This window comes from Lontra canadensis, unplaced genomic scaffold (genome assembly GCF_010015895.1).
Source record: "Lontra canadensis isolate GAN:19392208 unplaced genomic scaffold, GSC_riverotter_1.0 scaffold31, whole genome shotgun sequence".
Lineage (NCBI taxonomy): Eukaryota > Metazoa > Chordata > Mammalia > Carnivora > Mustelidae > Lontra > Lontra canadensis.
This window is the reverse complement of record NW_022631025.1, coordinates 9742929-9756482: the sequence shown is the minus strand read 5'-3', so window position 1 is coordinate 9756482 and position 13554 is coordinate 9742929. Positions and strand designations below refer to the sequence as shown.

Sequence of the window (13554 nt, the reverse complement as noted above, 5' to 3'; positions counted from 1 at the left end):
ACATGGAGGTTAAAAAGAAAATAGTGTGGTTTTGTCTCATACTAATCAGGTGCACGGACACTGGGAAGACTCCTCGGGGACAAGACTGACTGATGACCTCCGCTTCGCTGAATTATCTACTAATTAGATAGAATTAAACTGAATTGAATTGTTAACTCAATTCTCTCGTGCTTGGCAGGAGTCTTCAGGACTGGAGGGGCATTTTATTATAAATCCAGGAAAGGAGATGTATGAAGAAGCTAATTCTACATGTTTATTCAGTAATCACATATCTGCTAACCAAGATGCACATTTCTAGAAATAGTAAATGTGCCGTTTTCATTCAACGTTTGTGTATTCTAATAGAAAAAGTTCTGAAAATTTAAATTTAGATGGTATAAAGCAGCTGCTCTGGGTTTGGAAGAAAAAACCCACATTGGACCAGAGGTCTGGAGACCTGGTTCTGATGTTAGTTCTAGCTTTAATACAGCTGTGTGATCCAGGAAGAAGGCAGGGCCTCGGTGCCTCTATTTTTTTTTTTTTTTAATCTATGAAACAGGGCATTATAGGAGGCATAAGGTCATTCTGTAAACAGCATGTTATGAAGGACACAGTATAGAGAAAGCCTCTTTGACCAAGGCATACTGGTCCTCTAGCCCGTTAGGGATGCTGTAGAGGTGGGCATTTCTGGCTGGTTTGACATGCAGCTCCTGTCTGAAATGGACACATACAACAGGCACAGTAACTTAGAAATATCTTATGGTGCAAGATGATTGAGACTCGGACCTTGCCTTCCAAGAGAGATTGGACCGTGTTTCTCTTTGGCGTGAAGAAACATTGTTTAAGTAAGAGGCACATTTGCAAACAAACAAAAATGAGTCTTATTTACTGCTTTCACAATTCCACAAATACATGTTCAATACAAAGATACTCTTAAAAAAAAAAAGCAAAACAAAACCAAACCCAGCAGAATGGAATGTGTTTTAACTAGACAAAGGTAGGGGCCTCTCAGCAGCATCTGACCAGTGGAGAACTAGGTCATCCCATCAGAAATCTTAGCCTGATAACAGGGAATTAACGTTGTCTCAGAAAACAGAAGGTGTTTACTATTTCCCTTCCATGGTGAAGATACTATTCAGTCTCTACTTTAATCAGGAAGGGAAAAAATGAACCTACCATCTTGGCTTTTAAATAGAAGGAATCTTTGATCTGAATAATAAGCCTACATTTAATTCTTAGAAACAAACCCGTGACTCTGTTGTTTACAAGTGCGTTCTGAGGAAGCCATTCCTCAGCCTGTAGACAAACGCAGACCTTTCACGCTGGAAGGTTCTTACCAGTTTTCCACAGAACTGAGGAAGTGGAAAGTGTTCTTTCCAATAAAGGACAAGAATGATATCTGTAATTTATCTTCTCTCAAAGGAAAGCATCTGCTAACATCTTTTAAAAAAAAAAGGTGTGAGCAAATCTTTGACCGATACTTTCTTTGGAAGTGTCACTTTGGGTTATTAACTGAGGGAGGCTGAGGCCAGTAAACGTTCTGTCAGCAGCAAAAAGTTCAAATCTAACATCCAGAGAGGAACGTGCATGAGTGTTACGTGGGTTGAGAGAGCGAGCGGGGGTGGGGGAGTGGGGCTGGGGGAGGGAGGCTGTTGGTGGATAGCTGATTGTTTTCTTTGGTTATACAATTCTGAGTTCAACAGATATCCTCATGCCAGTCAGTCTCAGTCTTATATCCAACCGTAACTTCGTATGTCTTGTGTTGAAAACTAAAGGGCATAGTTTTATTTTATCCTTATATCAGCCCAATGAGGCAAGTACTAGGTACTATTACCATGTCTCTTGGAGAGATGGGAAACCAGGCCAAGAGAGGCCAAATCACAACCAACGTGTCTGGCAGGGTTCAAATCCCAGGCTGTGGACCACCAAAGTCAGGTTCAGACCATGCCACAGCTCAGTCTTGTGAGAACCTCATTTCAACTGTCCTCCTGAGCTTCCAGGGCCCATGCAAAGAGTCTCCCCTTCTTCCCAGCATCCTCTCCTTTCATACGTGTGTCCAGATTTCACGCAAAAATAAGACATCATTTTCTCTGCTAACGCGACTTCCTAGACACACCCTGATGTCTGAGAAATCAGAAAAATATATAGATATCAAGGAACATGATAATCACATACCCCATCATAGACCAGAGCTTTCCAGGAATGTTCTAGCTTCTTCATTAACCTAAACATAAAGACACAGAAACATACAAATGAGAATGTAAAATCATTCCCATTTGGTGGATTTTCAGAATACCTTTTGTTGATTTATTTTGAAATAAGGAAAGGCTACTTCCCCAAATCTCTTACCTATATGATTGCAGAATATCAATAATGCCCATAAATAAAAGTAGTTTTTCTCCCTTATGGCTTTTAGCTGGAATGCCTCCCATTCTGTTGATAGAGCAAGAGAGAAAATAGTTTATGACATATAATGGGAAGTTAAAAATCACTTCTAATAAACAGACTAAATAAAAATGGACAACTTTAAGAATTCTGGACTCCCACTCTTTTTTTTTTTTTTTTTTTTTTGCCTTGGGTAAGGTCTCCCTGGGAATCCAGAATGCTGACCTTCCCACACAGAATGAAAATGTAGCTGTTGACTCAGGACAGCTGGACGGGAAGAATCCAAACAAAAAATTATTCCTATTTTAAAACTACGGGAACAAATTTTTAAAGTATTTTTTAAATACTCCCCTTTAAAAATGCAATGCTTTTACCTATTTGCTATGAAGTGTAACAGATTTAAAAGAACCCATTCCTAGGAGGCAAAGGACCACTATTAGCATTTGGTACACCCTTCCAGTATAAATGCATGTGTGTAGGTGTTTATTAGTCCACAAAAGCAACGGTTTAACATGCTTTATAACTTGAATTCTTCAATCGCTAAATGATTAGACATTTGCTTGTGTTTAATGCTAACGTGTTTTTTGTGGCTCTGTAGTTCCCTATACTGATACAGAATCCCTTGCTTAAAGGACTATTGGGCATTTAGATAGATGGAGAAGAGAGGATTTTTTAAAAGTTTGATATGTATGATGTGTATTCCTTTATAAAAGTGAAATATGGGGGCGCCTGGGCGGCTCAGTGGGTTAAGCCTCTGCCTTCGGCTCAGGTCATGATCCCAGGGTCCTGGGATCGAGCCCCGCATCCGGCTCTCTGCTCAGCAGGGAGCCTGCTTCCTCCTCTCTCTCTGCCTGCCTCTCTGCCTACTTGTGATCTGTGTCTGTCCAATAAATAAATAAATAAAATCTTTACAAAAAAAAAGAAAGCGAAATATGCCCGTGATTTAGTCATTGTTGGAGACTCCTAAAAGGCAGTATCACTAATGGCCAAGGAAAGCGACGCCTTCCGTTCACTCTCTTGCCCAGCTGGTAAATGCACGTGACAGTCAGCCACTGTAGTAATTTTCCTTGGTTGCAAGTGTTTCTGTTCGTCAGTGTGGACTTTATCTATGCAAACGGATCCTGCAGTTACCAGCACATCTGGCTAAGGCAAGAGACCACATCTGCCAGGGGGTAGAGGATCCAGAAGAAGAGAGTCCTCTCCTGCAGATGAGGAGCTCTGAATGACGAATGCAATCCTGATCATGTGTTTGCTTAAATACGCGTTGATTCAAATTCAAAGTATGTTCTCCCTGTTGTGGGAGACGTTTTGAATACGGAGCCGGTGGGGGTAGACAGAAACATTTCGGCGATTGTTCCGAAATGGAGCCATTTGAAAAAGGCAAGCACACGGGGGAAAGAATGGTAATCACCGGAAGCACCGCCATGCATCTAGTTACCCGGAGATGAGCAGAAATGAAGGCTGCTCGACCCATTTTAGCACCGGGTACGAATCCGTTCTCAAAGAGCCCCCATGGAGGGAACATGATTGCGTGTCATGACCCACTGCCGTGGGCCGCCACGACCAGGAGGGTGGGCAGGTGGGCGGGCGCACTTACGTGTCCGGGTTCTCTGCGATGATCCCATCTCCGGGTTTCCCTGGACCCTGGATGGATTCCATCGCCGTGGAATAGAGGACCTTCTGCATCCCGGACCGCTTAGCATCAGGCACATTCTGTGAGTTTTCCTCTTCCTTCTCTTTGAGGGAATGGTCCAAGATGTGGATTCCCAGCAAAAGGCTATAGTCCATGATTTTGAAGCTCTCCAGCACCTGCGGAAGAAAAAGAACCAGGCGGCCGGTGAACGGAAGGGGGTAAGTCTCAGTGGCAGGGAATCAGAAAGTTCTAGAGACGCAGATGCACAGCTCCCGCATCCCTTCCAGAGCATGGCAGATGGAAGAAAAACAAAATCAGAATATTTGAGGTTATTATTAGGTCAAGTTCAGTAGGGATTATCACAACGGCTCCAAGATGATATTTTTTACGCAAACCTAAAGCAAGCACAGCTTTTCCTAACCCTCCGTGAACGCTTCCCTTGTCACATTTATTGAGCACTTCCCACGTGCCAGGTTCTAAGGAGGTCACTCAGATCCAACCCTCACAACTCTTCGGACAAGATACTACCACTGTCTCTATTTCACAGAGGAATAAAATGAGCCAGAGGGAGACAAGGTAATTTGTTCAGTATTACACAGCTTAGAAGTGGCACTGTTGGGATGTGAACCCCAGGCAGTCACCTCCAGTGGCCACACTCTTAAACACCAGAGCACAGACACCCCCAACCAATGGTCTCTACATGTTTGTGTGCTCCTCCGCATGAGGACTCAGCCGGAATGTGTTTTTGTCGGAATTCCGTTCTCTACATCTTAACCGTGCTGGAGTTCCATGGTCTCCTTGGGAAAGCTGGCGTTTCCCAGTGGCCACTCGGTTCCCAGCAGAAGTGTTTTTAAAAAAAATTATGATCTCGGGGCGCCTGGGTGGCTCAGTGGGTTAAGCCGCTGCCTTCGGCTCAGGTCATGATCTCAGAGTCCTGGGATCGAGCCCCGCATCGGGCTCTCTGCTCAGCAGGGAGCCTGCTTCCTCCTCTCTCTCTGCCTGCCTCTCTGCCTGCTTGTGATCTCTCTCTGTCAAATAAATAAATAAAATCTTTAAAAAAAATTATGATCTCAACAAACAACAGGACTTCACGCTTAGTTATCCGCTCAGCAAACAGTGGGGAAGAGAAGGAATGAGGAGTAGCGGGAGGCAGCCAGACAGAGGAGGGAGAGACGCTCTGAAAGGAAAATGGCAGGAAATAAGGTCAAGAGAAGAGGCATTGCACATGGCTTCCCGGGGTAGGCGACACTCAGGAGGCTTCTTCCGTGAAGGAAGAGTATTCAGGAGAGCATGCAAATGGGGCGTCTTCCTCTATGGTAAAGTTCTTCTCCTAGTGGGCTGAGACTTTTTAACGCCTGGCATTTCTCACACAAAGCTGCTCAGGAAATCAAAAACAGCCCAGAGATGAAGACAAGCCTGCACAGCAGAACAGTTGTCTCTGCATCAGCAGGATAATCTGTCGCTATACCCCAGACAGGGAATGTCTTTGAGGGGCAGAGTGTATGGATAATTCTTTAACCAGAGACTGAAGACCCAGAATTCCATAGGCTTTCCTCATTACTCTTTAGCCCAAATGCTTATATATTTAAAAAAATTTTTTAAAAATTTAAATTCAATTTAGTTAACACAGAGTATGTTATTAGTTTCAGGGGAACCCGATTGCTCTTTGATCAGACATTTATGATAGAGATATAGCAATCAGGGGTTGGACCCGAGGATTTATACACCTGTGGCCTCCTTAAGGGGGGGGGGGTTTGTGAACTATGACATAGCTGGCCTTCCAGAAATACGGTTATCCCTGGGTCTCATGCATCAATGAGGAAAAACCAAGGGGGGCTGCCCATGAGTATCAATTATTCAGAGCATCAATGATTCATCACTCAGTTTACTCAACTAAGTACTTCGAGAAAGGAGGCAGGCAGGAGCTGAGAGTAGAGTCTTACTATTTAAGAGGTTTACGCCATGGAACTTTCTAACCCAAGAGACTGACCTGATAGTCATGTGACCTGATAGTCATGTGGACCCAGCTTCCCTAACCTAAGAAGAAGTGGAGCCAAGAATGAAGGAAGAGGGAAGGGTGGCAGGAAGAGTTCCTCACCACTGCCCCAATGATTCCGCATCCAACCCATTGGCTGGTTCTCCAAGGAGACCAATCAGCACCTTCCTCATGCCTCCATAAAGCAGGATGGAGTCCGGTAAGAAAGCAAGCCAGCTTTGTATCACGGTTGCCAAGGACCCAACCTCTTATGAAGAAACACTAACAGATACTGGACACTTTCTTCAGACAAAAGCAAGAGTAGAAGGACCTGGGTGCCTGGGCAGCTCAGTTGGTTAAGCAACTGCCATCAGCTCAGGTCATGATCCCAGAGTCCCAGGATCGAGTCCCGCATCAGGCTCCCAGCTCCACGGGGAGTCTGCTTCTCCCTCTGACCTTCTCCCCTCTCATGTTCTCTCTCACTGTCTCTCTCTCTCAAATAAATAATCTTTAAAAAGAAAAAAAGTAGAAGGACCTTCGCTTTTGTAACTGTCAACCATACTGAAAGGGTGTCTTGGAAACCGCGCCCCCTGAGACGGCGTCATAGTCCTGCCCGGGGATCACCAGCTGCAGATGCCAGGTTTCTGACTCCCAGGTACCAGAGCTCGCGTGTCCCTTCCTAGAGAGGCTCTGGGGTAAGGACCTAAAAAGCACGACTCTGACCTGGGTGGGTCACATCACCTCCTTATGCCTGTTTCCTCCTCTGCGGAAGGCCGACAATATTATTACACACTGCAGAGGGTACGTGAAAATTCAACATGGAAATGCAGAGAAAGTGCCTAGAAAATTTCTTGGTACAGGGAAAATACCCAATTAACTGCTAGGTACCCTCATCCTGACTTTAAGTCATGGAAACTCATGGCTCACACTGGTGTGAGAGGCTACAGAAGTTGTCTTGATATAAACACCCTTGAGGTGACACTTTTGACAACAAAAATGTACAAAAAGCCCATAAAAATATGACTGCATTTTTGGCCAGCTTACCAGCACCCTTTGGGCCCCTTTAAAAGTTCTGGGTTGAGTGTCTGATGGGAAACGGACAGCTGGCCGCACCGCAGTTCTGGTCCAAGGGCTCTAACTCCACGGCCCCACCATCTGGGCCAACAGGCCCGTTGTCAGTGAGCAAAATTCACAGCCTCATGCCCTGCACGGTCCAGACACCCCACTGCTAAGTGTCCCCACACAGCAGTACCCAGGCTCCAAAATCAAATTCTAATCGGACCCTGGGACTGTGCTGTGGGCATTCCTGCCCAGGAATCCTGCATGCTCTACAGCGAGGTGTGGGAAAATGGAAAGGTCCTTGTGATAATGTCCCAATTCTTTCTCTCTCCTCTGCAGAGTATCTGCAAGGGAATTCTGCTTGTTGAAAAGCCTTCTTTATCAAGTATTTTTCCTTAAATTCTCAATGCAAGATTCAACCTGAACTGTCTGGTTTGTACTCAGAGGTTCTTCTCCTGCCTAAGGACAGGCCAAACGGAACGGGTGTCTTTTATAAGTGATCCAAAGTCAGGCTGGGGCCAAGTTTTAATTCCTGATGTTTTCCTGATTTCCTGATGCTTTAAAGTCACCAAATATTTGTCCTGGCTTATTTAAAACAACAACAATAACAACAAGCCTCCAGAGAGAATTCACTATGAAAAAGCTATACCTAAATTTTTAAAAGCGAATCATTTTCTCTGTGCTCTCAAGCTGGATCGTCAGAGTCCCTGAAGGATACTGAATTGTCTTTAGGAAGCCAGGCTCCTGCTTTCAGAGTGAAAAGCTTAAAAAAGAGGAGTCTGCACAGAAGGACCATGGAGTTACCTCTGGAAAGACCAACATCTACTTTTCCCTCATTATAATGCCAAAATCTCCACCCAAGCAGGGGAGCACAAGCCGCATTTATATAACTTCTAATGTATGTATAGGCGCGTTACCTTAAGAGGTCTGAGCGACCTTCTGCCCATGTCTACAGCTGGTAACAAGGCTTCCCTGTCTAAATACTCATCCTAACCCCAAATAAGAGACACCCACCCACTGTTACTTGGGGAGTCAGGGCTTTGGAAGTCATTCCCTGTGATCTCCTTTTTCGCTGCAAAGTAAAGTTCTTTGTGGGACAACCCCCCCCCCCACCAAAAAAAGATAAATTCTATTCCCACGGTGTGGGAAGTGACCATGATAGTTAGATTTGGGGTTAGGTAAAGTCACCATCTACCAAAAAAAGAAAAAAAAACAAGGAAGAAGAAGAGAAATATATAGGCATATATTTTAAGTCAAATTCCAAAACTTCCGTAATGAAAAAAAAATTCTGGGAACAGATTTTAGTCACGTGCCCTGCAGATCTGCATCAATTAGGAACAAAATAGTTGTTATTCATATCCTCCCAGTTCCGTAATTAAAGGAATCAAATATATCTGCCAAAATCTTAGCATGTGTGAGCCTCGGGAGTATGCAACATTCTGCGACATGACAGACACCCATCAGTCAAGTCTGTCACTCAGGGGCGAAAACACTTTTTTTCTAGAATGTCTGCCTGACCTGGCTGCTGCTGGTGGGTTTTCTAGCTGTGTGTTTGCTGTGCAAAACGGTATTTATTGTCAAAGCCAGATTTCTTCTCCTTCTCTCTCAAGGACTATTTTAAGACAATAGCAATACTGGAAGATAGTAAAAAAAAAAAAAAAAAAGAAAAAATTCAGTGTTGGGAGCATCTGGTACAAAAATCCTGAAGACATGATCAGAACTCTCTATTCCCAAAGAAAGCATCTTCTTCAGGTTCTTATCCCCGGGTGCTATGTTGGGAATTATTCATAGAATTTCTATAGAATTTATGACCCAATGTGGGAAATGTGATGTTGTCACTGCTGTCCTCTCTCCATGGCTAAAGGTCAGCAAGACTGCCTGCTCCTCCTGCCCCATTTCCACCTTCTGTGCCCACACTCGCTGCACACTGTCCCTGTCCCCTTGCTAGAAGGAGCAGGAGCAGCGGGGCGGTGGGTGAGGCTCTGGGTTCTGGAGCCAGGCAGTCTGGTTTCCCTCGTGGCTTCCCCATGTGTCCCTGTGCAAGGTACGGAGCTGTTCTGCACCTTGTTCCCTCATCTGTAAAAGAGAGATAATAGAGATAACTGACCTTAGAGAGTTACTGCGCAGACCGAGTTAATCCACATCCAGTCTTAGGACAGTAACCAGGATATACAGAGAACCCAATTAATGGGAGCAACTACTGTCACTGTTATTCTGCTCCCTGTAGGCTCATCCCTGCTGACCACCACCCCTGGAATCCCCACTTCCCCTCAGCCCTTGTTCCCTGCCTTCCTGTTTGTCTTTGCCTGCCTTTCCTTTGGTGAACATCTTTGTTCTCTCTTAACACTTTACTTTTCAGCAGTGACATTCACTCTTTCTGTTGGAGGAAAAAACCTGAGCCTCTAGTAGGCCCCAGGCACCAAGGAAGTTGCTAGAACTTCAGGATTAAGTAAAATTGACAATATCATCCTCAAAATTACCCAAGCCCCAATTACAGACTGGAATAAGGCCTAGAAGGAGGAAGTCAGGGTGCTGTGGAGACACCCCACACAAGGGGTACCTATTTTCAAATAAGGAGTATTTCAACAGTCCAGATAAGAGATGGTATTTGACATTCCATACACATTTTAGTATTATTTGTTCTGGTTTGTTCCTGGACAGCCAAAGCCATCTTGAAAGAGAAGAACAAAGCTGGAGGTATCGTAATTCCAGGTCCACTACAAAGGTATGGTAATCCAAAGACAATGGGACTGGCACGAAGACAGACAGATCAGTGGACTACAACAGGAGGCCGGAAATAAGCCCACACCTGTACGGCTGACTCGTCTATGACAAAAGCAGCAAGAATTTTCAAATGGGGGAAAAGATGGTCACTTTGTCAATAAATGGTGCTGGGAGAACTGGATAGCTACATGCATGCAAAAGAATGAAACTAGACGACTTTCTCAAACCCTCTGCAAAAACAAACCCAGTATGGGTTAAAGACCTGAAAGTGAGAGTGGAAACCATACAAATCCTAAAAACAGCATACGTAGTCATCGCTCTGACATCAGCCATAGCAACACTTTTCTAGGTATGTCTCTTGACATACCTAGGGAAACAAAGGCAAGGGAAACAAAGGCAAGATTCAACTACTTGGACTATATCAAAACAAAAACCTTTGGCCGAGCGAGGGAAACCATCAACAAAACAAAAAGCAACCTACTGAATGGAAGAAGATGTCTGCAAATGACAGATCCACTAAGGAGTTAATATCCAAAATATATGAACTTACACAACGCAACACCAAAAAACAACATCCTAACTAAAAAATGGCCAGAGGACCGAATAGACCATTTTTTTCAAAGACATTCAGATGGCCAACAGACACAAGAAAAAATGCTCAACATCACTTATCATCAGGGAAATCGTGAGCCCGGCATGATGTTTAAACTGGTCTCATCGCTAGGCTGTACACCTGAAACTAATTTAACATTATGTGTCAACTACACTCAAAAAATTTCCAAAAAAAGATAACTTGAATATGGATGGCAGCAGGGGAGTTTGAGGGAGAAGTGGAAAAAAATTGTGAGCATCCCTTAGTGCATAGATTCTAGCTATTATCTCTCTACAGACAATTCCCAAAATCTTTTTTTAGGTCAAACTCTCTCCTAAGCTCTTGGCCTGTGTATTTCCAATGGACTTCTGGACATTCCTAAACGTCTATGCAACTGTCTAGCTATAACCCTAAAATCTTCTTTTCCCCCAAAGCAGTTCCTTTCCCTCACTTCTCTCTCCTATTCCATATCAGTCTGTGGATTCCAGAGGTCCTGACTCCTTTTCCTTTCACTATGCTGCCCAATCCAGCAGCTTCTACAAATGGAACATCCCTTTGTGCTAATGCTTTGATTTCAACTCCTCTTTCTCCTTCCCATCTATTTCAGATGCCCTCGTTTGACCAGGTTGTGTCACACCCCTAGGTCAAAGCCTTCGGCCTCTCACCATGGCTTACGAGACACGGAAGGTTCTTGTTACTGTGGCCCCAGCCAACATCTGCCTGTTATTTAACATCTGTCTAGAGACCTTTTCCAGGCTGGTCAAGCTAGAATCACTTAGTTACCCATAAATGTGCCCCAAAGGTGTTGTTCATTCTGTTTCTTCTGGAAGGTCCTTCCTATTCTTTTCAACTCTTGCTGGTTTTTCAAAGCCTGTCTCATATCTTAGCTTCATGAAAACTAGACTCATGATCTCCATAAAATGTTGAGAACACATCTCCCCTCTGAAAACTGAAGCACATTATCAGATCCCTCCATGGAATAAAACTTGGGTTGTATCTGTATTTTTCCTACCATATGCACCAGACTGTTCTGCTCACCAAAGGCTTGTTTTGCTTTGTTCCCTGCTGTGTACTCTGATCAGAGCAGAAATGTCTATTTTTTTATACTGCTGTCCATGTGGGCAAGCAAATGAAAACCAAAATATTCAGTAGCAAAGAACACAGAGCCCTACATCTTCCATCTCAAATATAAGAACTCCATACTGCATTTCAAGATCACAATGCTTATGGAAAAACCTTTAGCACTGAAAGTATTTACTGTGATTACATCCTCTGTATTGTCAGAAGAATAAAGCTAATAGCGTTTTCAAACCTACCCACACTAGGGGTATTTGTAAGAACCATGTTAAGGGCAAAAACCAAGCTGTTACAGAGACTTTATATTTACTGATTAGGAGGTATACAACTAAATGGCAGATACGAGGCAAGCTTATTTTGCCATAAACTAGGCTGATCTTAGAGTCTAGTAAGAATGTCACTTTTTTGGGACACTTTTGCAAAGAGAGGGTGTCACGGGTGGGATCACCTTCAAGGACTATTACACCAACCAAGAGTGCTCAGCGTTGGCTCTCTGTTCTGAAACACAGCTCAGGGCCTGCTTACTTTTCTTGCCCTCTGTCTCTCCGCATTTCCAATCTGTAAGGGATGCAGAGTTAAGCTGGTATGAGGTTGAGAAAGGATCATCACTGGATGAGTCCCAAAGACCTTCTGAAAAACAGCCACATTTAAAATTTGGCACCCAGTACCAAAAGATAGTAAGTGTGGCCAAGATAAAGACAGAAGGTGGTCAAGTAATGTGGACATGATACTTGATGCAAAATGGAGAAGGACTGGAATTCCAGGAGGAAAAGAGATGCTTCAGTAATCAGATCTTAGGCAACCAAGGTTTCTTCTAATTACTTCTCATGTCACAGGGGTTCTGATGGAAATTAGTCCATTTAGTAAATATTTTCTTGAGCACTTACTATGTGCTAGGCAGTCTCTTGTTTGGAAACCCCTGGAGCATTCCGGCTACCCTGACAGAACCAGAACAGCACCATTTTACAGGTCTAGTCAGTGGTCATCAACATCTGCTAACATCACAGAAAGAAAGACATCCTGATACTACATGCCTCCTGGTGAGAGGAAACAACTCCAAAAACAAAGTCAAACCTAAGTTTGACTAAGCCTGTGGATGCAACAACCGATCTATAGGAAAAACAGGGGAGAGATGCACATGTTAAAAGAAACTGTGAGGATGTCATCAGCAACAGCTGGACTGTTGGAAAAACAAACCAATTTCTTCAACAAATATCCTCACAAAGAACAAATGTGTGACCGAGTCGGGGGAGGGGTGGTGCTTGACATGTAGCCCTTGTTTCAACACTAATTGAAACTAACTAACTGTTTCTGAAACAGAAATTTGAATACTGACCGGGAAGAACTAATGTTGTAAAGGCATGATAATACAATTATGATTGTTTTTTTTTTTAAAGGAGGCTTTAGTTTTCAGGGATTCTTCACGTTTGAGAAAAATAATGCGATGCCCAGAATGTGCTTCAGATTCAGTGCGGGGGGAGGGGGCTGTGGGAAGACACACGTTTGGCCCTGAGCTGAAAATCCACAAAGCTGGGTACAGGGCACACTGGCGTCCTTCACACTGTTCTGTCCACTTCTGCGTATACTTGAACTTCTTAAAAATAAAGTTTAATATACTGAGGTGCTTAGATGAAATGCATTTGTATTCTGTTTAGAGGTAACTTCCTACTATCTCTGCTGATGGCAGACTAGAGATGGCAGAGGTAAAGATGAAAATGAATTACTTGGGATCTTAGGTAAAATGGTTAAAGCAGGAATCTTGCTATCTTTGACCCTCGTCTTCCCTGATCACAAGACAGCTGACGGATAACCAAATCAACCAAATGTGGAGCTGACAGGAAGAGGTCTCAAAGTCTCTGAGTAATTTTTCCAGCTGGCCTACAGTCTAGTCCTTAAAGAAGAAAATGATAGGCAAAAGCATTTGTGTTAACTCCACTCTTCAAGCCAACCCAGTCCTGAGGCTTTGATGCAGGTAGATGTCCCTGGACACATTGGTGTAGGGTAAAATGAATCCAAGGGTCTGTCTTTCCACCCAGAGCAGGCTCCTTGGAGTGTATACAGCTCCTGAATTACTGCAGGTACAAGTCAGTTAAAGCTGAATATTGCCTTTTAAACTTAATTTAATTTCCT

General features: G+C 43.7%; 1 protein-coding gene across 1 annotated transcript in view; it reads right to left on the bottom strand.

Annotated features, from left to right (window-relative positions):
* The window catches only part of PIP5K1B (phosphatidylinositol-4-phosphate 5-kinase type 1 beta), a 158485-nt gene that overhangs the window by 78434 nt on the left and 66497 nt on the right, over nucleotides 1–13554 (bottom strand). The window contains exons 6-8 of the mRNA XM_032866568.1: nucleotides 3962–4173; nucleotides 2329–2412; nucleotides 2155–2203 (exon numbers count right to left, since the gene is read on the bottom strand). Coding sequence (XP_032722459.1) covers nucleotides 2155–2203; nucleotides 2329–2412; nucleotides 3962–4173 — 345 coding nt within the window. The remainder of the gene's footprint in view (nucleotides 1–2154; nucleotides 2204–2328; nucleotides 2413–3961; nucleotides 4174–13554) is intronic.